At 40.7% G+C, this 22,756-nt stretch overlaps 1 protein-coding gene across 1 annotated transcript in view; it reads left to right on the top strand.

The window, feature by feature from the left end:
* The window catches only part of LOC122815105 (nuclear-interacting partner of ALK-like), a 592,488-nt gene that overhangs the window by 322,338 nt on the left and 247,394 nt on the right, over nucleotides 1-22,756 (top strand). The window contains exon 5 of the mRNA XM_044087347.1: nucleotides 21,157-21,240. Coding sequence (XP_043943282.1) covers nucleotides 21,157-21,240 — 84 coding nt within the window. The remainder of the gene's footprint in view (nucleotides 1-21,156; nucleotides 21,241-22,756) is intronic.

The raw sequence follows: 22,756 nt of genomic DNA, 5'->3' as shown, positions 1-22,756 counted from the left end.
ACAAGATAAAATCTGGCGCAGAATGCAATATTGGTATAAACAGCATATTGGTAAATGTAAAACCTTACTAGGGCAAGTTGATGTACAGGCATTATGCAAATGGTTAACATTTGACTGGTATCTCAAACAAAAGAATGTGTGGTATGACAGGAACAACTGTAGAGAAAAGTCTTCGGATGGTAAAGAACCAGTAAGGTGATAAACTTACATTATATCCAGATCTTAAATAATTATGTCCTGTCACTACGTGTGAAACTTTAGTCTCAGAGTTAGAACCGCAGTCCAATCAATTACTGACAGAATCCCCTGTAGATCTTGTTACATCCTTTAAAGACCATGCACAAAAGTGAAACGAAGCCACTATATAGTGCAAAAAAAAAAAAAAAAGGGACAGGGAAGAGGTACATGATAAACTGACAGAGGAGTTTAATAAACTCTTGAAAGACAAAGTGAGTTCAGAAAGTTTAAAAAAGAAATACGAAGTCAGCAGAGCAGACTACTGAAAAGTACCAGAAAATGTGTCGAGAATTACAAAGAAGAAATTAAAATTCTTAACACAGCAGTTGCAAGGCAAGGAAAATCTGGTTAGTGACCATCATAATACCTGTAAAGATTTACAAAAAGAAATTCCAGATCTTAAGCAATAGTTACAGTACAAGGAATAGCTGGTTAGGGATGTTCAGGATAAACTAATACAAGCTAACATCCAAATAGAAGAGTTAAAAAGAAGAATTTCGAAAGACAAAGCCAGTACAGGTCACAGAGCATGGAACTCCAGCAGATCTGTACACATAGTCAAGGTTATTACAAAAATGCTGCAGTGGAATGATAAAAATGGCATATTTTGCAATATTCTTAAGTTTGAAGAATGGGTAGCATAGAGACAGTAGGTTCTGATATACGTACAAATGCCTTACTCAGATGCTTTTGGATTTTCATTCCTAAATGTTTTAAGACTTTCATCCAGTTAAATCAGAATGCTTATAAACTAGACAGTAAAAGTAGGGTGCATGGCCATTGTTCTCATGGCATACAAACCTGGACAGCCTCTCACAGCTAAGCTGTTAGATAACTTAAAAATCACCATCTCAGACAAATTAATGGAACAAGCTGACCATTTTAAACTAGAATTCCAGATAATGTATCAAATGTTAGAAAGGGACATGTAACAAAGGGAAATACAGAAACAGTTAATGCATTGCTTTTTAGAGGATGGAAAAGGAGTCCCAGGAGATATTAAATGCATTTATGAGGAAAACTCAAATATCCTCGCTGACTTGGTACAACGACTAATGAGGGGACAGACTACATTAGATGATGAAACATTACACTCGCATCATTTTTTGCCTTGGAGGAAAGTAGCGAGCCATCTGAGGTAATAAGTGAGGTAAGAAGTAGAGAACGATGGTGTGATCAACTTCCATCGGAGAGAGCCACATCAGCACCACCGGATCCAGGTTTAAAAGCAGGTGACAAATAAAAGGTGCCAACATGCTTTTTCTGTAAAACAATAGGGCATGTTAAGCAAAACTGTGACCATTACAAAGTCTGGCATAAAAAAAAAAAAAAGGGAAGAACAGAGCGTGTTTGCAAAAACGGAGCCAAAAGATTCACAAGACAAGTCAGAAAAACAAGAATGTACAGAGACCTTATAGTATTGTTAAACACAGCAATAAGGTTCATCGATACACAGGGAAACAGGATGCATGTCCTGCAGATTTTCAGGCAGCTTCACCTGTAAATCCAAAATATGTGGAAGAAAGTACAGTTTTGTACCTACCATAAATGTAGATGTTAGAGTGTTCTCACTGCTGCAGTTATCACTGTTTATTATCCTGCCGTCAGGCGGTCCCGCAGTCGGCCCGAGTTCCAAAGTCTTGGTCCGGCGTCGGTTGCTGTCGCTTCTTCCCTGACGTCAGAGTGCCAGGGGTATATAAGATGCATCCAACGCCATTTTCTTCAGTTTTTCTTGCCCCAGATGTCAGGTTCCCCCAATAGGTAGGCAATATAAATTGCTATATAAAAATATACATATAAAAATAAAGCAATACCTTCAGTCACAAGCAAATACACCATAGAGGTTGTATAGGATAGAAAGGAATAGTTAAGTCCAGCTAGTTCAGAGGGGATGGAGGGAGGGTAACCTGGACTGCAGCAGTGTGAACACTCGAACATCTACATTTATGGTAGGTACAAAACTGTACTATGTTCATCGTGTTACACTGCTGCAGTCATCACTGTTGGGTTGAATCCCAAAGCTAAGGATGGGTGATGGAACTAAACAGGGTATGGAGAGGCTAGTAGGCCCTGCAGAACTGCAGTGGCAAAGCACCTGCAATGCCTTCAACTAGAAGAGTCTCAGAGCTACAGGCACTAATGGCAGTAGAGCCTTTCCTCATTTTTCATCAAGACAGAGTCTCTCTACGAACTAACCCTTCCTTTATGCCAAAGGTGGTATCCAGCGTGGCCCTAAACCAAACCATTCATTTGCCTACCTTTTTCCCAAATCCCCAGAACAAAGGAGAAAGACTCCTGCACTCTTTGGACATTCACAGGCAATTACTTACTACTTGGATAAAACTAAGGCTTTCAGAAAATCTGACCAGCTCTTTGTAGCCTATGCTGCAGGATCACAAGGAAAAGCGATCTCAAAACAGACCATTTCAAAATGGATAGGACATTGCATACATTTCTGCTACACGCATCATGGGAAACCGGTACCTGCTAACATTAGGTCCCACTCCACCAGGGCTACAGCTACATCAGCAGCCTCTCTCAGGGGGGTGCCAACCAAGGATATTCTGGAAGCTGCAACTTGGAGTTCAGTGCACACCTTCACCAAACACGATCACTTACCTCTATATTCTAAGACTAGAGCTGGTTTTGCCACTGCAGTTTTGCAGGGCCTACTAGCTTCTTCTAACCCTGTTTAACTCCACCACCCATCCTTAGCTTTGGGATTCAACCCAAGTGTGATGACTGCAGCAGGGTAACATGATGAACATAGTACAGTTTTGTACCTACCATAAATGTAGATGTTCGAGTGTTCACCCTGTTGCAGTCCAAGTTCCCCTCCATCCATCCCCTCTGAACTAGCTGGACTTATCTATACCACTCTATCCTATACAACCTCTGTGGTGTATTTGCTTGTGCCTGAAGGTATTGTTTTATTTTTATATGTATTTTTTTATATAGCTATAGCTGACGTCAGGGAAGAAGCGACAGCAACCGATGCCGGACCAAAACTTTGGAACTCAGGCCGACTGCGGGACCTCCTGACGGAAGGATAACCCAAGTGTGATGACTGCAGCAGGGTGAACACTCTAACATCTACATTTATGGTAGGTACAAAACTGTACTTTACTGTGCCTTTACTGGAGTTATCCTATACTGGGCACCACTCTCCCTGTGTTCGAATAACAGGCTAGACTCACCACTGATAAATTTTAGCAAGTTGATGAAATTAAGTATATTTTACAGTGTTGTACTTTAACCAACTTGAGCATAGTTACAAATAAACAACTTATCTATATAATAAACGACATGTACTACACGTTACAGTTTACAGCTTTTACTGTACAAGGTTTGTTTCTCAATATAGGTACAGATGATGTTTCTCCATTTACCTCAAAACTATGTTTCTCCAAAATATCCAGCTATCAACATTCAGTTTTACAGTCTTTTTATACAGTTTTTGTCTGAATAAATTCAGTACTTTGGTATTTGCTTGATGTCATGCAGTCTGCTGATAAGCTGTTTTTTGTTCTGTTTCAAGGTGAATTATGTGACACTCTTTAAAACTTAGGCGCACGTGTGTCAGTAATTCAGGAATTAGGGTGTCATCCTTATCTGTAGATGTCCTCTTCACATGTTTCAGTATTCTGTACAGTTGGGTTTTCTCCTCTTACTATCTGAACGTCCGGCCAGTATACAAAAGTTTGCAGTCACTGTATGGTATGTGGGATATCTGACGTGGCTAGCTGAGAGTGGGCCATAAAAGTGACGACTGCATGCACCAGACCTCAGACCTGTGCTGCCAGTCGAATGTTAGGTGTTCTGCCATCTCGGCCGTCGGATCTTAGAAATTTAAGTCAAGTACCCCATTGGGGAACCTTGAACTTAGTCATTGCATGCTAGTGCTTGTTTATTTCCTCGAGAAAGAGCAAGTGTAAGTGCGGCCATCAGATCCCCACAAAGGTGTCCACAACCTCTTGTTTATTTTGCTTAGGGCTGTCACATGACTACAAGGCCTGCCCTATCTGTCAAGCATTTGTCCCTAAGACCTGATGTAGTAGGCTTCACATGCTCAACATCTATCTTGCGGACCAGTGTCTGAAACAGTTGGAGCTAGGTATGGAGGGACCTTCCGACTTGCCTGCTTAGCCACCTAAGAAGAAGGCCAAGACCACAAGGCCTGTTACTGTTGTTGGCCTTCTGCCATTCAGCGTTCATCCTGTGGCCGACAGCCTGGACGAGTGCTCTGGTACCGCCGTTCCAGGTATAGTGGGTACCGAAGCAGAAGCCACAGAATCCTGTGCGGAAGGCATGTCCTCGGAGGCCCTGCAGATGTCCATCTGCAATGCCTAGGGGGAACCAAGGCTGTCGACAGGCCAGCCATATCCCTCTGCTCCCTTGCAGTTGTCTGGTCCTAGGCCTTCCGCTGTACAGATGCCTGCTAGCCCTTCTCTTAAAAAAGAGAAGAGAAAGCCTTGTGGCCTACAGCCCCAGGAGCTTCCCCAATTCCTCCTTCAGTTCTGAGCCCTAGGACTCAGGCCTCAGAACCCTCACAGGTGGGAGAGGAGTCCTTTGATTCTTCCTCAGAAGAATCTCTCTCTTGCACCTCCCAGCTCCCCCCCCCCCCCTTGGCTATGCCTGTCCAGAGGAAGAAGCTGCTGAATCTGATTCCCCTGCAGAAGATCTCACCTTTGGGGAAACTGTAGCAAAGATGAGAGACCATTTCAAGTAGGATTCATCTGAGATGACATGGATATAAAAACGGTACTATGAGCTCCTTCAGATGGATACCCCAGCTCCCACAGCTGTTCCACCTATACTTCCAGCCTTTCTTGTTGCTTTCACTGTGGTATCCATGAATCCAGACTCTTAACCTCCAGCTCACCACCGACCTGATAGGTTTCATTAGATCCCTGGGACAGCTAAATTCCTGGTAAAATGCCCTACTGCAGACTCAGCTGCTATCTCTCTCTCTCTGATAAGGCTTCAAAATTACTGCCTTCAACTTCTCTCCTCCCTGCTGACAAGGACAGCAAAGCCATGGAGCACTTGGGCAAAAAGGTGTACACTTCTGCTACTCTGGCTTTCAGAATAATCTGTTAGCAGACACGCATTTAAATATGCCTTGGCCCTTTTAGAGAAAATTTACACACCGCTTTCAAGCATCTCTGACTCTCCTGCCAAAGCTAAACTGTCCAGTCTTGTTTCTCTGACCTGTCAAGTTACCAGGCATTTTATAAGGTGCAGCTGTGATGCTGCTGAGGCAGCAGCTAAGTCGGCAGCATTAGCTTCTGGACTAAGAAGACATTCTTGGCTATGCCTTCATTCAATCCCAGATGGTTTTAGGGCTAAGCTCGTAGATGAACCTTTAGCCAGTTTAGCCCTATTTGGATCCAAAGTTACAGACTTGTGTAGGACCTTGCAACAAAAAGGTAAGGAATTGCAAGATTTAAAGCATTTGTTTGTAGCCCCCATTCCCAAATTTCAAAGGAATTACCCATACAAAACTCAGTTTGTCAGGAAGCATTCAGGTCCTGCTTCCTCTTCCAGACCAAGGAAAGCTACCAGGAAACAACCCACTCCTGCCAGGACTACACAAACTACCAACTCAGAGGGTGCCCTTTCAAGACAGGACAGGTAGTGTGTGACTACCTGCCATTCGTGAATCCCCCCCCCCCCCTCCATCCTTCTTTCTTTAAGGTTCTCTCACTGTCTCCAGGTGTGGAGACACATCACTTCAGACAAGTGGGTACTATCAGTAATAGAACATGGGTACTTCATCACCTGGAGCATTCCATCAAAGAGAAGGGGGATTCCCCAGCCCCCACAAGAACAGCTTCCCCTCTTACAACCAGTTCTGGACAGCCTTATGGCCCAAGGTGCAATCCAGCCTGTTCCACAGTCAACAATGGGAAAAGGCTTTTATTCCAGGCTCTTTCTAGTCTAAGAAAAGATGAGCCCTGGAGGCCAGTTTTGGACTTTTCCCATCTGTACCATTTCCTGCATGTAGCCACCTTCCAGATCCTTACATTGCAAACCCTTTTCCCTCTGATCTTACCTCAAGGGTTCATGGCCACCTTAGACATCAAGAATGCCTACCTACACATCGCAATAAGACCCAGCCTCAGGAGTTTCCTCTGTTTCTCAGTGGCCTCATCTCGCTAGTAATTCTCTGCCTTGCCCTTATGACTTTCCACATCACCCAGAGTCTTCACCAAATGTCTGGCTCCAGTGATTGCCTTCTGCAGGACTCAAGGGATCCAGATCTTCCCTTATTTATATGACCCCACTGTTGGTATACAAGGTATACTTGTATACCCATCGATCCAGGCAGATTGCAAACAATCCCTCTTGCTTCAGTTGCAGAAAAACACCTCTCTCCTTCAGGCCCTAGGGTTTCAGATAAACTCCAAATTCCCACCTGAACCCTGCCCAAGACATGGTTTTCCTGGGGTGCAGGATTCCGACAGACATCATGAAAGCCTTCCTTCAAGCCCAAAAGGTACACTTCACCTTGTGGGTGATAGATTCTGATCCCTTTCAGACACCTGTACAATGAGGATGTGCTCACAGTCCTGCATGAGGCCAGAAAACCTAATACTAGGAGATCTTGAGTATCCAAGTGGAAAAGATTCTCAGTATGGTGTCTCAGAAGATAGTTGGACCCATTAGAAAGCGAGATTCCCCTAGTGCCGTCTTACCTGTGTTAACTTTTGCAGACAGGGTTAGCATTCTCTTCCATTAAGGCCCATGTGTCTGCCATTTCTGCCTGCCTACCTCTAGAACCCCCTTAGCTTTCAGATTGCCTGCAAAACTGTTCCTCAAGGGGGTACTTATCTCCTGCCACCAAGGAAGCCCATTCTACCTCCATGGGACCTGAATTATGTTTTAGAGAAGCTCACACTTCCACCTTTTGAGCCAGCATCCAAACCTTCTTTAAAATACTGCACATGGAAGACAGTTCTTCTGGTGGCATTTACCTCCGCTAGAAGAGTTTCTGAGTTGCAGGCTCTCATGGCTGTTCCACTCTTCTTCAGAGATGGGGTAAAACTCTGAACCAACCCATCCTTCATGCCCAAGGTAATTAATGAGCTCTCCTTAAACCAAGCCATCCACCTACCCACTTTTTTTCCCAACCCACAGGGGGAGAATGACAGAGTACTACATTCCCTTGCTGTGCACAGACAGCTTAGGTTCTATCTGTACAAAATTAAGCCCATCAGACAGTCTGACCAATTGTTTGTCTCCCTCCACCCCAGGGCCATGGGGAAAGCAATTACTAAGCAAACCATTTCAACCTGGATTTCCAGGGCTATTACCTTCTGTTACACATACCGTGGGAAACCCTTATGAGGCAGTGTTAAAGCACATTCCACGAGGGCAATGGCTTCATCCGGAGCCTTCTTCAAAAGCCTGAACACTTCCACTATTCTTGAGGCAGCCACTTGGTCATCTGTACACACTTTCATCAAGCATTACATGACGGACCAGATTTCCAGGTCCAGGGCTGGATTTGCCAGAGCTATCCTCCATGGATTCCTGGAGAACTCTACTAGGCCACCACCCCCTTCCTCACAGTAAGTTTTGGCACTCACCCAACTGTACAGAATACTGCAACATGTGAATAGAAGGACATAGAAGAGTTGTGTAAAATCTTAACGTAACCATAAATGGCCTTCTCTTCCATGTTGCAGTATTCCTTCCCTCCCTCGTACCCCTCCTGATAACAGGCATTTCACTTCTTGGATGGCACAGGGCTTGCACTACCTTTTCTGGGACTGGGTCTGACTGGAGTGCTCAGTTCTGAGGCCTTGTGCATGCAAACATCACTTTTAAGGTCCATGTTCAGCTAGCCACATCAGTTGACCCACGCACCATGCAGTGACTGTAAACTTTTGTATATTGTCCAGATGTTCGGGTAGTAAGAGGAGAAAACCCAACTGTACAGAAAACTGCAACATGGAAGAGAAGGACATCTATGGTTATGGTAAGATTTTACACAACTCTTCTTTCTCTTTGCAACTGTGCTGGTCACTGAACAGTTATGCCACGTAGTATAAATGCCAAATATGCATATTAACTACATTTTTTTCTACTTATTTTCAGAAAAGAAATTTTTAACTCTTTAATATATTCTAACAGTGCACATTATCAAGGTAATTCTTGAATTTTTGCCTAGCATTCTGCAGTTGATCCTCTTCTTGTTCTGTGAGATTCCCCCTATTCTGCAGTAGTTTAACATTTGTCACTCTCTCTAAATAATTCTTGTTCCTTAACCATAGCTCCCTTTCTTTTATTTCCACCTTATTTTTAAACTCCACTTTAATTTTCTCAAACTCCCTAGGTTTATTTTCAGAGGAAATTTCTAACCTAACAGCTCCTGAGTAATCTCCACAACCCATTCCTTAAATTCCTCTCTTTTCAACAGATAGGTGGGAAAGCGCCAATGTTTAATTTTTATTTTATTACCCTATAGCATCATAGGGTCATAGGAAGTCACTAGGCTTTTGCCCCTGTGGCCATTAAAAGCCTAGCCAAGAGTTTTTTTATCCTATGTTTAGACAAGTCAGCACCCAGTGCCCCTGTCCAGCAGAGAGGTTGAATCCCAGGGGTGTATTTTCTGTTCCCCATCAAGTTATCCGGGTTGTGCTTATAAAGGGATAATGAGGTACTCTGCTTGACATGGAGAGGGAGTCTATTCCACAGATAGTGGAGTCTCTGGGACACAAATCTGTCTCGCCTGCAAGTCCTGTTGATGTCACAGACCAGGTTGAGGTCACACGTACAGGTTACTTGAGTGGAGCTTGACTTATGGAATATGAGATTGCTTTGTATGCCAGCAGAGGTCACCTCTGAGGAATCTGTATGAAACTGAGTAGAGGGACAGGGCTTTTAACTTGCCTGTGTATGGTAGATGTTAGAGGCCCTGGATTGTCCTGTTGAAGAACCTCTGTGGTCTCTCCAGCTGCTGCATGTACTTTGCGAGATACATGCAAAAGGGACATTATATGCAATAATGGACCTTATAAGGGAAGAATACAGTGATGTTATGACCTCCTTGGCCCTGGATGAAATATCCTTACTTATGAGGCGGGCTATGTAGAAAGCTTTCTGTATAATGGAAGCAACATGGTGGTCAAAAGTCGGGTTGCTCTCAACCTGGGTGCTCAAATCCCTCATGACTGATTGCTTGTTTAGAACGTTGTTATTTATGTGATAATTTGTGGGGACGTTACTCTCCCCAAAGGGGATTATGATGCATTTTTTGGTATTCAGCTTGAGGCCATGTTTTTGGCTCCATTCATTTATTTGGGTGAGACCCTCTTGGAGGATGTCCACATCACTAGGGGGAATTGATGACAATGCCCAGCTTGTAGTCATCTGCAAACTTGGTCAGCCATAGCCCACTGGTTTTGGTCTGCACCTCAGAAAAGTATGTCCCAAATAAGAGGCCCAAGACTGATCCCTGGTGTACACCACTAGTTACGGGTCCTACTGCTTGAGGTGGCTTCCCTTATTTTGAGTAGGTGGGTTTTATAAGTGAGCCAGTTTACAACCCATGTGGTAACGTACGTATTGATGTCTAGTTGAGTTTTTGTATTCTTCCCAAGTGGGGAATAGTGTCGAAGGCTTTAGCAAAGGTCAATGTACGTGGTGTGCACAGTCTTCCCTTCATCCATGGCTTTGGTGACTATCTCAAAGAAGTTGACCATATTTAACAGACATGACCTCCCCTTGATGAAGCCAAACTGTGTGGGATCAAGTGTTTAACAAGGACATTGGCAACCTCCAATGAGGTCCACGATAATCCATTCCATGGCTTTGCAGATCAGGCTAGTTAAACTGATGGGTCTATAATTTCCTGGATTGCTGGATGCTGTACCCATGTGCAAAGGGGTGACTGTGGCTGTCCTCCACTCAGCTGGGACAAAGCCAGTACTCAGGCTTTGGTTGAATAGAGCACCTAGTGGTGCTGCAAGTTCCTGCCTGAGTTCATGTAGGATGCAGCCTGGAATGTTATCGGGTCCCATGGAGGCTGTTTTTTTTGCCTTTGAGAGGGCAGTGATGACCTGTTCCCTAGATGTAAGGGGAAGCTGGTAGGTACTGGAGATGTCCTGATTTACTGATGAGGGGGTACAGAGAGGTGAAGTTTTTTTGTTGAATTTGTTGTTAGCCAGCAGGTTGGCTATCTCTATGGCATTTCTGTATGTGGTATCCTTGATTACCAGTTCCGAGCAGATCTGGGTGCTTCCTTTGAGATTGCAGACGTATACAAAGAAGGCCTTATGATTGTCTCTAGTTGATGTGGCCAATTTGGACTCGAAGTTTGCTTTGTAGGATTTCACTAGTGCTCATATTTGCTTGTTGAGGCTAAGGAGAGATTGCTTCCAATTGGGCACCTGCACCTTATTAGTCCTGGATAGCAATTTTTTCCTTTTCTTATAGAGTTTATTTATTGCAGATGTCCACCAGACAAGTTTACTCTTCCTTGTGGAGGATAATTTTGTCCTGCTGGGTATGCTCATATAGTACTTTGGCACCAATGTCCAAATCTACACCAGTCTGTACAGAGGGTAGGGGGCTGTGAAGCTATTTATACCATCCCTCAGGCGGTTGTAATTAGCTTTGGAGAAGTTTTTTGTTTGACCTTAGCTGGGGTGGGGGGGGGGGTTGGGGGAAATGGTGACTTCGAAAGTGACTGCTTTATGATCGAATCTGACCAGAGAGGATGGTACTGTAGGGATACTGCAATGGTTACTCATGTTGGTTAATACCAAGTGTAAGATATTATTATCTCTTGTGGGGTATCTACTAGCTGTTCCAAGGTTTGCATTGACAAAATTGAGGAATCTCTGGGCATTTGTGTTCTGGCATGAGTACTTTTTGCAGTCTGGGTTTGGGTAGTTAAAGTTGCCCAGGATCAAGGTAAATAGTTGAATCTTGATATATTTGAAGAGGCCCAGATAGGTGCAGTGGGCATCTTAGAGACAAATTTGGGGGTCTGTGGCTAGCTAGGATTTGAATAGTGGTCTTGTGCCAGTAAACAATCTAGTAAAAAGGCTTTGCAACAAGATGAAAATCCCACAGCTCTTCTTTTCCTAAACGCAAATTTATTAAACCACACACAGCGTTTTCGCTACTCACAATCGGTAGCTTCTTCAGAGGAAGTTAAAACAAAAGGCGCCAAGAAGGCAATTTAAAATAACTTGGCTCCATTACATCACTTCCTTTAAGGAATAGGCAACAGAAAACAACACACACTACTAATATTTAAACAGTTCCCATAACTAATTTCAAAATGGTAAAAAACAGGAAGTATTAAAATACATTACAATACATTAATGTCACAAAGATTTTAAATTAGCTATATATCTAAAGTCAATACATATATAAATACAAATATGTATATAAAAAATTTTTTTATATACAAGGTAGTGGACATTCCTAAGTAATAGTATATGTAGTAAACACTCTATAAAAATGGTTACTTTTGCTAAGTCATAAAATGAAATTGTTTATATTCATTATAACTGTCACCAAAATATGGGACCACTTAGTAAGTAAAAAAATAAAAAATAAAATATATATATATATATATATATATATTTTTTTTTTTTAAAAAGTAAGTAACTTAATTATAAAATACAGAATGGTCATATTATCTCAAATATGATCTATATTTTAACACTGGTGCGATATTGCAATGTTCATTAAGACCAGGAAAATTAAATGCGTCTAATTTTAACTGCCACAGCAATTCATGGTTTTCTAATATTAATGAAGTCGGACCTCCTCTGATGGTATCAGGAAGATGGTCTATCCCCATGAATAGGAAACTATGACCTGGAAATTTACCAACATGTTTAGCTAATGCATTCTCATTAATATTGTTACGTATAGCATAACAATGTTGGTAGATACGTTCTTTGAACTTCCTGTCGGTCTTTCCTACATAAAACGCTGGGCAGCAAACACAAAAGGCTAAATAGACAATGGATTTAGTATCAAAAGTAATCTTAAATCTGATGTCATATTTCCTTTGTCTAATAGAAAAAGAGCTACCTGGCTTAATGAGGTTACACCGATTGCAAAACCCACATGGAAAAGAGCCACATACCCTAATAATGGAATTGTTGAAAGGACGCTTCTGTAGCAAGTCCTTGATGTTATTATCTCTTTTATATACAAACTCTGGTTTAGATCCAAGGATGTCTACCAAAGGACTGTTAGAGATAAAATACCAATTTTTCGAAATAATTGCTGCAATAGAATTAGAATTTAAATTGAAAGTAGTAATGAACCTATTAGGGTAAGAAGTCGCATCCATGGCTTTAGAGGTCATATCAGTCTCTACAAGCACAGTTGGAGATGCAATAACGCTACATTCCTTTGAGTCTTGATAAAATATAGGTTCAATTTCAAGCAGCGGTTTAAAAAAAACTGTTTTTCTTTTTATTGCTACCTCATTGGTTAATTCATCAATCAATGCGGCAGGATAACCTCTATTAAGGAACAAGTTCTTTAATAAGCAACATTCCTCTGTAAAATCATCATGTTCACTACACATTCTCACTGCTCTCACTAGTTGCCCTTTCACAATAGCCCTTTTCATTTTGAAAGGGTGGCAACTAGTGAAGTGTAGGAAAGAATTAACGTATGTGTCTTTCCTAAAAATAGTAGATCTAAATTTGCACATTGTTCGATATTTTTTTAATCGGACGTCTAAATAATCAATTTCGTCCGTGTCGAATCGGTACGTAAACTTCAAAAAAGAAGTTGTACCATTAAGAAATTCGACAAAAGATTCAGCCATAAAAGAATCACCTCTGAAAAAAATGAACATGTCGTCAAGGAACCGGGTGTAGTAGCCAATTTTCTGCTTCCATATTGGGTGGTTTAAGACAAAATGCTTTTCCCAATAGGCCATGAAAATATTAGCCACACTGGCCCCACAAGGGGAACCCATGGCAACTCCCTGCTTTTGAATATAGATCTCATTGTCAAATGTGAAAAAGTTGGAAGATAAAACAATATCCAACAATTCAGTGATATTATTTATTTCTGACCTATTTGCCCCCATTTCAATCAAAAACAACTCGACCCATTCGATAGCTTCTTCATGTGGAATGGAGGTGTATAAGTCGATGACATCTATCGTGAGAAAGTTAAGGGAGTCTTCATATTTGATGTTATTCACATTTGACAAAAAGGACCAGGAATCTTTACATATGCTTGGGATCAATTTCAGATATTTGGAAAGTACAGAGTCAATATATTTAGCACTCTGATAACAGATCGAAGATCTTCCGTCTATGAGAGCTCTCATAGGTGGATCATGGAAATTTTTATGTACTTTTGGTATCCCAAACATAACAGGGACCTTTGGATATAAGATGTCAATGTATTTATATAAGTCTAGATCTATTCTCCCTTCAGTAAAAAGGTCCCTGAAATATCCTCTTGTTCTATTAACACAGATGTTCATTTCATTACGTGAAGAGGGTTGGTAAGCTGGAGAGTGAAGGACAGAAAGCATTCTATCAATATATTCACTCTGTTCGAATATAACTAACCCACCCCCTTTGTCCGGTTTAATAACCCTGACCGATAAATCACGTAATCTGTCTAAAGCTTCAAGTTGTTCCTTTGTGACATTAAATTTATTACTTCCTGTAAGATTATCCTTATCCATGTATCTGATATCTAGTTCGCATGAATTTTCAAACATACGTAATACAACATGGATGGGTGGATTAAAAATGCTAGGAAGTTTAAAATTGTTAATTACATGATTTGTAGAATCATGGAATAATAGACTCAAATTGAGTTTCCTCACATAACATTTAAGGTCGATTAAGACCCTGGCTATATCACATCTCCTCGAGGGGACAAATGTATTACCTAGGGCTAGAAGTTCAATTAGTTCTGGTTCTAATACTAAAGACGAAAAATTGTAAATAGAAAAATCACCCTGGTTGTTTTTCAATACAATAGGAAACCTATTAGACAGCTCGTCAATCTGCGGAAGATTTGTCAATTCCGTTTCTTGTTCCCTGCTTTGTACATAGGGTTGTTCCGGTTGTCTAAAAAAGGTTGATTAGAGTTGTGTGGTAAATTACCACTAACTTGAGAAACACTAGGTGTTTCCAAATTCCCATGTTTGTTCCTATTTCTGTTACTCCTTCTAGGAACAGTTACATTTCCAGAACTAGATGGACCATCACTCTCTGTAAGCACCCCAGGAGTCTCATCAATGTTGTAATCAACAGCATTAACGTTAGACCCAGAATTTTTATGACTATAAACCAGTTTTGGGTATGCTTTACCCTCTTGATAAGACTGTCTATCTGTAAAAAGTTTCCTTGATTTATTTGATTTTATCTTTACTAAGTAAGTGTCAATGCTGGAAAAAATTCGAGCATAGTCTAATTTAAATCTAGAAAAGTTAGTGTCAACTTTAATTTCATCATCCAAGGAACAGGCTTCAGCTGTGAGTTTGTCAATATTAGTAGAATAGTGTTTAATTAGTAACTCAATTAATTCAGCACCCTGTTTTTGAAAAAGAGATCTTAAGTCTGTCAAAAAGGCATAGTCTGTGATAAGTCCTGATGGAGAAAAATTGCTTCTCAAGCCTTTTGGGATCATATCTTCATTTAAACACTGTTTAAAATAAGCAACTTCAAGTTGCAATTTTCTAAGTTTAAACATTTTACTGTCCAGTAGCTTTAATCTGTCGACCATAGAAGCCATAGGAACATCTGGGACATTTTGAACAGGCACCGGTGGAACATTTTGGAGTGGTTTTATAAAAACGAAAAAGTCACCTGTGTTTTGTATCCACTCAGCTATGGATGGTCCGCCGATAAGTGCATCTTGACAGTTAGACCCGATTCGTTTATGGATGGAAGATGTAGTTGCATTATTTAAGCCATCCGCTTTTGCCAACAGGTCAGCATTTTCTCTACGCGGCTGCGCCGCTGGAATGGTATTCTGTAAATCTGATGAAACTGGTTCAGTACTCTTAGGGAACCGGAGACCGTTGCGTTCAATACAGTCAAGACGGTTATTGAAAGTATCAAGTCTTTGAGAAACCGCTAACAACAAAGCGGTAATATCCACGTTGTCAATGTTGCCGGGTGAATTAGACCCAAAAATGATAGGGCTGGTAGGACTGTTCCCTCGTTCCGAAGCCATCTCAAAACTGGTAACAATGCAGGCACAAGTAAACAAACTAGTAAAAAGGCTTTGCAACAAGATGAAAATCCCACAGCTCTTCTTTTCCTAAACGCAAATTTATTAAACCACACACAGCGTTTTCGCTACTCACAATCGGTAGCTTCTTCAGAGGAAGTTAAAACAAAAGGCGCCAAGAAGGCAATTTAAAATAACTTGGCTCCATTGCATCACTTCCTTTAAGGAATAGGCAACAGAAAACAACACACACTACTAATATTTAAACAGTTCCCATAACTAATTTCAAAATGGTAAAAAACAGGAAGTATTACCGGTCTTGTGCCAGTAGTTAACTGCACGTGGAGTGTTTCATGTGCGGCATACTGTTTGACCAGCCTGTGGAGGTGTGGATGTCTTAAATATATATTGAAACTCCACCTTCTTTGGCTTTGCTGCCCAAAGTCTGGGGTCTGAATGTATGATAGGATGAGTAACCATGTAAGGCTGTGGTGCTCTCTATAGCTTTGAAGTAGGTTTCTGTGACTACGCAGATGTCAGCATCTTCCAGGGTTAAGGATGCTTGCAATGAGTGCACTTTCATGTTTAGACTCCTAGCGTTTAGCAGCATGAGCTTTAATTTGCATTTTCTGAGGTAGTTATTGGATGAGTATCTATACCTTCAATTAAATGCACATGTTCCTGTGAAATGTAAATTCTGTCTAGCCTAGCCCAGTTTTTATATCTTGGGGAATATGTGAATCCACTCAACTCGTTTTACTGAACTCACATCTCCCATGCCAAATATTTTCATAAATTTCTTTGAAAATCTACTCTCCTTTGTTATATTTTCCCTTCTGGGCCCCTCCAGACGCATCTTCACTGCTGCAAATCAAGTTCCAGTCCTCAGCTATAAGTAATATTCTTTGCCAAAAACTGAATATTTCTCCCAAAATTTTCTTAATCTCCATTATAGCAGTTTTAGGTGAAATGTGAATACATGGCAGTGTAATCCTCCTCTCTTGCCAGTAGTCCCTTAGAGCTATAAATCTGCCATTATTATCCTTTTTTATATGCTTCTGTCACTATTGGAGCTCCTCTTGCAATTAGTATAAGTACTGTTATTTTCATTTGTCCCAAGTGTTGTATTGAATAACCTTCTTGAAAATCTTTCTTTATCAAATTCACATATTCAGTTCTTTCTAAGTGTGTCTCCTCTAGCATAGCTTTTTGCAATCTACATTTTTAATACAACTAACTACTCTTTCTTGTTTGTATATATCTGTGAGGCCATTTACATTTAAAGAAGTTAATATAAGGATTATTGTATTGAAAATTTATTCCCACCTTTATGTCTAGCATCTTTTTTGTTAAATATATAGTTCCAGCTTTTGTGTTACATGCATACACTGTTTGTCAGGTTGAACTTTTATACAGCTGTTTCTTGTCGTATCAGTTTGAGCCTATGTCACATCGTATAAAAGCTTTGTTTTATTTAAAGCTATAAAACAAACAAAAAAAACACAACCCCACTACTCCCCTAAAAGCTATTAATTAACACACAAAACTATGTACACCTTCAAATTTTAAAGTTTTACCCTCCTAATAGGAACAAAAGTCCCAAACTGACAGCTACACTCACAGACTTGAGCCAACCCAAATGAAAGGTCATCCATGCTAGGATGCATGGTGCAGCCTGCACTTCTACTAAATGCTGGTTGTTTTTTTCCTGTCTTTATTTCTCTGCTGGGAAACACCCCTGAATGTTTTCAGAGAACATTAACTACCTTGGGAAAGCCCCTGAATTCTTTCAGAGAAAATTATCTACCTTGGGAAAACCCCTGAATGTTTTCAGAGAACATTGTATCTTAGCCAATTTCTCTTTTTTTGCACTCAGCCAATCACTCTCCACCAGGCTATAGCCAAGTTTCCCTTTATCAGATTGTCTTCATGGAGACATGTGAACCGTGCAGCCAGTTTCTCTTTATCAGATTGTTTGCATGGAAACATGAAGACCAGCTGCAAAATTGTTACTGAGCATACATGTATTTGCTAGAAAGAAAGTCTCATAATATTCAATGTTCTTTTTCATTTACTTGCTCTCTCTTAAAACTTGTTACTAAATCAGTCTAAGGTCTTTAATCCAGTCTTTTCCCCCTGCAGGAATGAGAAAAGCACGTTATTTTTTCTTTTGTTATGCTTTTTAACCAGTCTTCTTTTTAACATTGCAGTGCCTACATTTCTTAAACCTGAACAAGAAGAGAAGGGAGATAGATAAGGAAAAAAAAAACAGCAGCAACACTTGTTTACAAACTCCATTGCACTTAAAAATAACTGAAAAAATTACTTTACAGCATGTAAAGAAAAACACATGGCACAAAATCTGTACTATTTTAAGGGAAAAAAAAGCTTTCTCCCTCCTCTTCCCCTCCCAGAAGCACTTTACCAAACATTAATGACATGAAGTAGGGCAGCGGTCCCCAACCACCAGGCCACAGACTGTTACCAAGCTGTGGAGCACTTGGTACCGGGCCGTCAGGTAAGTGAATGCCTGTATGAGTATGTTTGTGTGCGTGTGTGTGTGTGAGTGAATGTGTGCTTGAAAGCAAAAGAATCTGTGTGTGTGTGTGTGTGTGTGTGTGTGTGTGTGTGTGTGTGTGTGTGTGTGTGTGTGTGTGTGAGATCGTAAGAGTTAGAGCGATGTATGAATGAGGAAGTGACTGTGTGTGAGATTGGGAGAGTGAGAGCGATGTTTAATGGATGCATAAGTGGGTGTGTGGTGTGTGGGTGTGACAGACAATGAGAGCGATGTATGAATGAATGCGTAAGTGGGTGTGTGGCGTGTGGATGTGACAGACAGTGAGAGCGATGTGTGAATGAATGCATAAGTGGGTGTGTGGCACGTGGATGTTACAGAGCAATGTGTGAATGAATGCAGGTATGAATGAGGAAGTGACTGTGTGTGCGAGAGAGATCGGGAGAGAGAGTGATATGTGAGTGAATGCAGGTATATATGAGGGAGTGACTGTGTGTGAGAGATGGGAAAAGAGTGAGAGTGATGTGTGTGAGTAAATGCGTGCCTGAATGCAAAAGAGACTGTGTGTGGGTATGGACAAAAAGTGCACAAACCTCATTGCTGCTACCAGTGATCACTCACTCTCCCCCCCCCCTCTCTCTGTCTCACACACACACACACATACAAACACACTTGCACCATACCTCTTAGCCTCTTAGTAGTGCAAAAAATCTGGACAAAGCCTAACAGAATGGGGGGACAAATAGAGACAGATTTTAAATATTGCTCGTGTAACCATAGAAAGTTGCTAGAATAACAGAATTGGTCTTATCATGCATTTTTCTGAAGGATGTGAGGTCTGAAATACAAATGTATATTATTATTTAGTGACTTCAGTCCTCAGATAATCCCAGTGATTTGCCAGAAAATCACAAACATTATGAGGAACAGACCAAAACTCAGAGGGAAAAATCTGGACATTCTGCGAAAAATCTGTACAGTTGAGAGGTATGAATACCTCTCAACCTCTTACTTAGATCAAGAAATCTGGACAAAGCCAAAAATAATATGGGGACAAAGGCCCAAAATAGGGACCCTTTTAAGTACTGCTCTTACAAACTTCGAAAGCTGATAGAAATACAGGTTTTGCATTAGCATGAATTTTCTGAAAAGTATGAAGTATGAAACTCAACTCTCTGTCATTATTTTCTGACTTTAGCCTCGATCTGCCAGTGATTTGCCAGAAAACAACAATTTTATGAGAAAAAGACCAAAAATATGAGGCAAAAATCTGGACATTCTGTGAAAATCTGTACAGTTGAGAGGTATGCTGGATAGAGCCAAATAGGGACAGAATTTAAATATTGCTCTTATAAACATAAAATCAGTAAGGTTGTCATTAGGTTTACTTACCTCTCAACCATAGTAGATCAGTGTTATGCTGTTAAGCTGAATGTGCACTTTTTTTTGGTAATTATTGCCAACTGTCTTTTTATTGTACTTTGGAGCTTTTCTCCCCGGGTCTGGCCTCCTCGTTAAATGTCAAGTAAATAAGTAAATATCTACTTTATTATGTGCACCGCGAGATGGCTTGTCTGTGGAAAATTGTCTTACATGATACCGGTCCTTGGTGCAAAAAAGGTTGGAGACCATTGAAGTAGGGTATAGTCCCCAGAAGTCCAACAATTTTTGAAAAAGTTCAATATTTCCAGATTTTCTTCTTCTGTCATATTTCACAGATGTAATTATTGCATTATAATCCTATATTAAGTTACTGGTTTTATTAGTGTTCATCTCCAAAGTCCTGTCTCTGATTCATTTCCAATGTAGTCTTGATTCTTCTAGTCAACTCTCGTGCCCCATTCCTTCTCTCCATCATTTTCAATGTAAAATTTGAAAAGGTTGCACAGTTACAGTCCCTCTGTGGTCTTTGTTACTAGAAGAACAAGAAGCTGAATCTCCTGTTTCCCATCTTACTTTTTGTTGGACAAAGTTTTGTATTTCCAGCATGTACTTAATCAAAAATGATTTCGTCCCTCCAGGGAAGAATACCTTGAAGACAGTTGGGTACAGCAGTTTGAATCTCCTCCTTCTCGACATTCCCTTAAAAGTGGAATAAATTTGCTCGTCTGTCTGGTATACGAGTAGTCATTCTCCACAAACACTCTCTGCTGTCTCCCACTTTTAGTACTTTGTCCTTCTGCCACAGTTTTGCTGGAATCAACTCCTTCTGCTGGCAGGATTGCCCCATTTACTACTAAAGGTCTAGGTTGCTTTCTTATATCCAGGTTTGGAGCTTACACACAATGTGCCCTTTTGACTAACGACTCCTGCTGTGGAATACCTAACCAGTTGCTTATTTGTGCTTTCATAAAATTAATGCAGTCTGTTCCTTCCAACTTCTCTGATACAGCTCAAAATTGTTTTTTTCTCTGTGCTCTACCCTCTAATTCTAGTATTTTTTTTTCAAACATCTCCTATTCAGCCAGCCTTTTGTTCATTTCAACCTGTGATTTTTGCAGCTTTATCATTTCATCTAATATGTTTAAAGCTTCTTCCATTTTCCACCCTTTTGTTTGTGTTGATATACTCCATCAGGGTTTTGTTTATTTTAACCAGGTCTGTATGCAGTTGTCTTGTATCTTCCTGTAGGGTATTGGAGGTCATGTCTGAAGGTTGCATTGCTTTTTGCTGAACAACTGCAGAACTTTCCCAAGTCAGTGTTTCTTCCTCAGTTTTTGTAGCTGATTTTTTCCAGGTGGTCTGCATTTCTTTATTCATAACATCCAGGTAGTGCACTTAGTTACTGAAATTTACCCATAAACACTAGTCTACTGGCCTTCTCTGTTGAGTTTCTGTTTTCACACTGAGAGCTATAAATAAGCTGTTAGTCAATGTGCAGCCATCTTGGAAGTCTACTTCCTTCCTTCTTAAGTGGGAGAGTTTTCCTATAGTTCCTGGTAATTCCCATTTTCTGTTACTGTTTTTACCTATTTGCATTCTGAAAAAGACATTGTATGTCAGACTTTGCCACAGGCTAAGATTGGTGTGGCTTCCTGTCTTGTGATTAGTGGCTTTCATGATAATTTTGACAACAAAAGTATTTAAATGTCTTACTGATAATACTACCAGTAGCTGCAGAACATGGTTTTCTTTTTAGTGTTCTTTAAATATGGTTTCCACTTTGTGATCGTGTTCTGGAAGATCTAAGGTGTTTCGTATCATTTATGTTTCAGATAATGAACGACAAGCAGAGCTGCTGAATGCATTGTCTGGGGCACATGAAAAATTTTGCTTCTGGCCGGATAGTCCTAGTCCAGGTTGGTTTCATTGGTTAAAGGGGAGAGAACTGCCTTGAGTTTTTTTCTTTCTTATTTTTGTATTAATGTCTTGTCTTGCTTTTGAAGCATTAGCACTTCAGAGTTGTGGTTCAAGAAATCTGGTTTGCTTGCTTTTAGTATTTTACTTTTCCTTTGCACATATTTGGGGCAAAGGTTAGGAAGACTGAAAACTGAAGGAGAAACAATACACGTGCAAAAGAACAGTCTCAAGCAAATATATCAAAAGAATAAATTCATTTGAAAATTTAAACACAGAATAGTGTCTTGATAGCTAGAGAGTACTTTTCAGCTCTTTTTGTTTGTGTTCCTCTCAGATCCCGTATCCTCTTAACATCCAGGTAGTGCACTTAGTTACTGAAACTTGCTAATGTTTTCAAGTAATAATGCAGTAAGATGCAACATTTGCAACTCTTTTTAGTAGGTCAGCCGTTCGGGTCATCCTATTCATCAGTCACAGTGTGGCACTTTGTTTTGTGGGAATGTGCGTCTGAGCAGATATGCCAGCTTATCACCTACCAACTGCACACATCCATCCCCTGTGCCCTCTAGTTTTTTTTTTCTGCCATTCTTACAGTTCAGATATTAGTAATGATAAGTAATCGTGCATGTTTGCAAAAAGTTATGTGGTTATTTGGTTTTAGATATCAAACTTAAGTGTTTTTGTGGCCACCAGATGATTAGACAAGGCATGGACAGACATCGCATGTATTTCCTCAGAGAAGAGCATGATGAAAAGCCTTTTGCATTAAATAGCACCGTTTTAATTTGGCTGACAGCAAAGGTCAAAAGAAGAAACATCTGATGTATCTCAGTGTCAGAGGTTTGATATTCCATTACATGGAGAGCAACAGGATTGTCTCACTAAAAGCACTGTCTGAGCCAGTGTACTATCACACAGACTAAGAATTGGAAACTAAAGTGAGGCTAAGGCCTCTTTAGAGGTAACCCATGTTCTGAAATCGCCTCCAGTCTTTGCAGGTGCTTACCTCACACTTTACAAACGAAGGTTTTGCGTTTGTCTGTTCTGTTCACTGGATGATGAGGAATGTGGAGAAGGTGTGCCTCCAGCTCCCACCTTAGGAATTGTTTTCTGAGGGTGCAGTTGTCACCTGTCCCCTGGGCAGATGGCTTGATTGAGCTGCCAACCAGTTTTGTCTGATGTGTGACCTAGTGGTGGGCCCAGGCTATTTGAGATTGGGGACTTCCTCCTGAAGTCTGACCCATACCCAGCAAGTTGCAGCAGCCCTTGGCAAATTGGGATGGGTGTCCACAGGGTCTCCCCACACCTATACTACGTATTTTGGTGCCTAGACATTAGATGGATATTTACTGAGATCTTGAGTTGTTGGTGTGGGATACAAAGCCTGATGTGAGCAACATCCCTGATAAAAAAACCTTATGTACAGTCTCACCATAGGTTCATAGGTAGGTAGTAGGCTGTTGGCCCAAGGGCCTAAGTAAGCCTAGCCAACAAGGTTCCCTGGCTTATGCCACC

The sequence above is a fragment of the Protopterus annectens genome, chromosome 11.part0 (assembly GCF_019279795.1).
Source record: "Protopterus annectens isolate FY-2018-M chromosome 11.part0, PAN1.0, whole genome shotgun sequence".
Classification (NCBI taxonomy): Eukaryota; Metazoa; Chordata; order Ceratodontiformes; family Protopteridae; genus Protopterus; species Protopterus annectens.
Note: the sequence above shows the minus strand (reverse complement) of the source record. Positions and strands in the feature narration are given on the sequence as shown.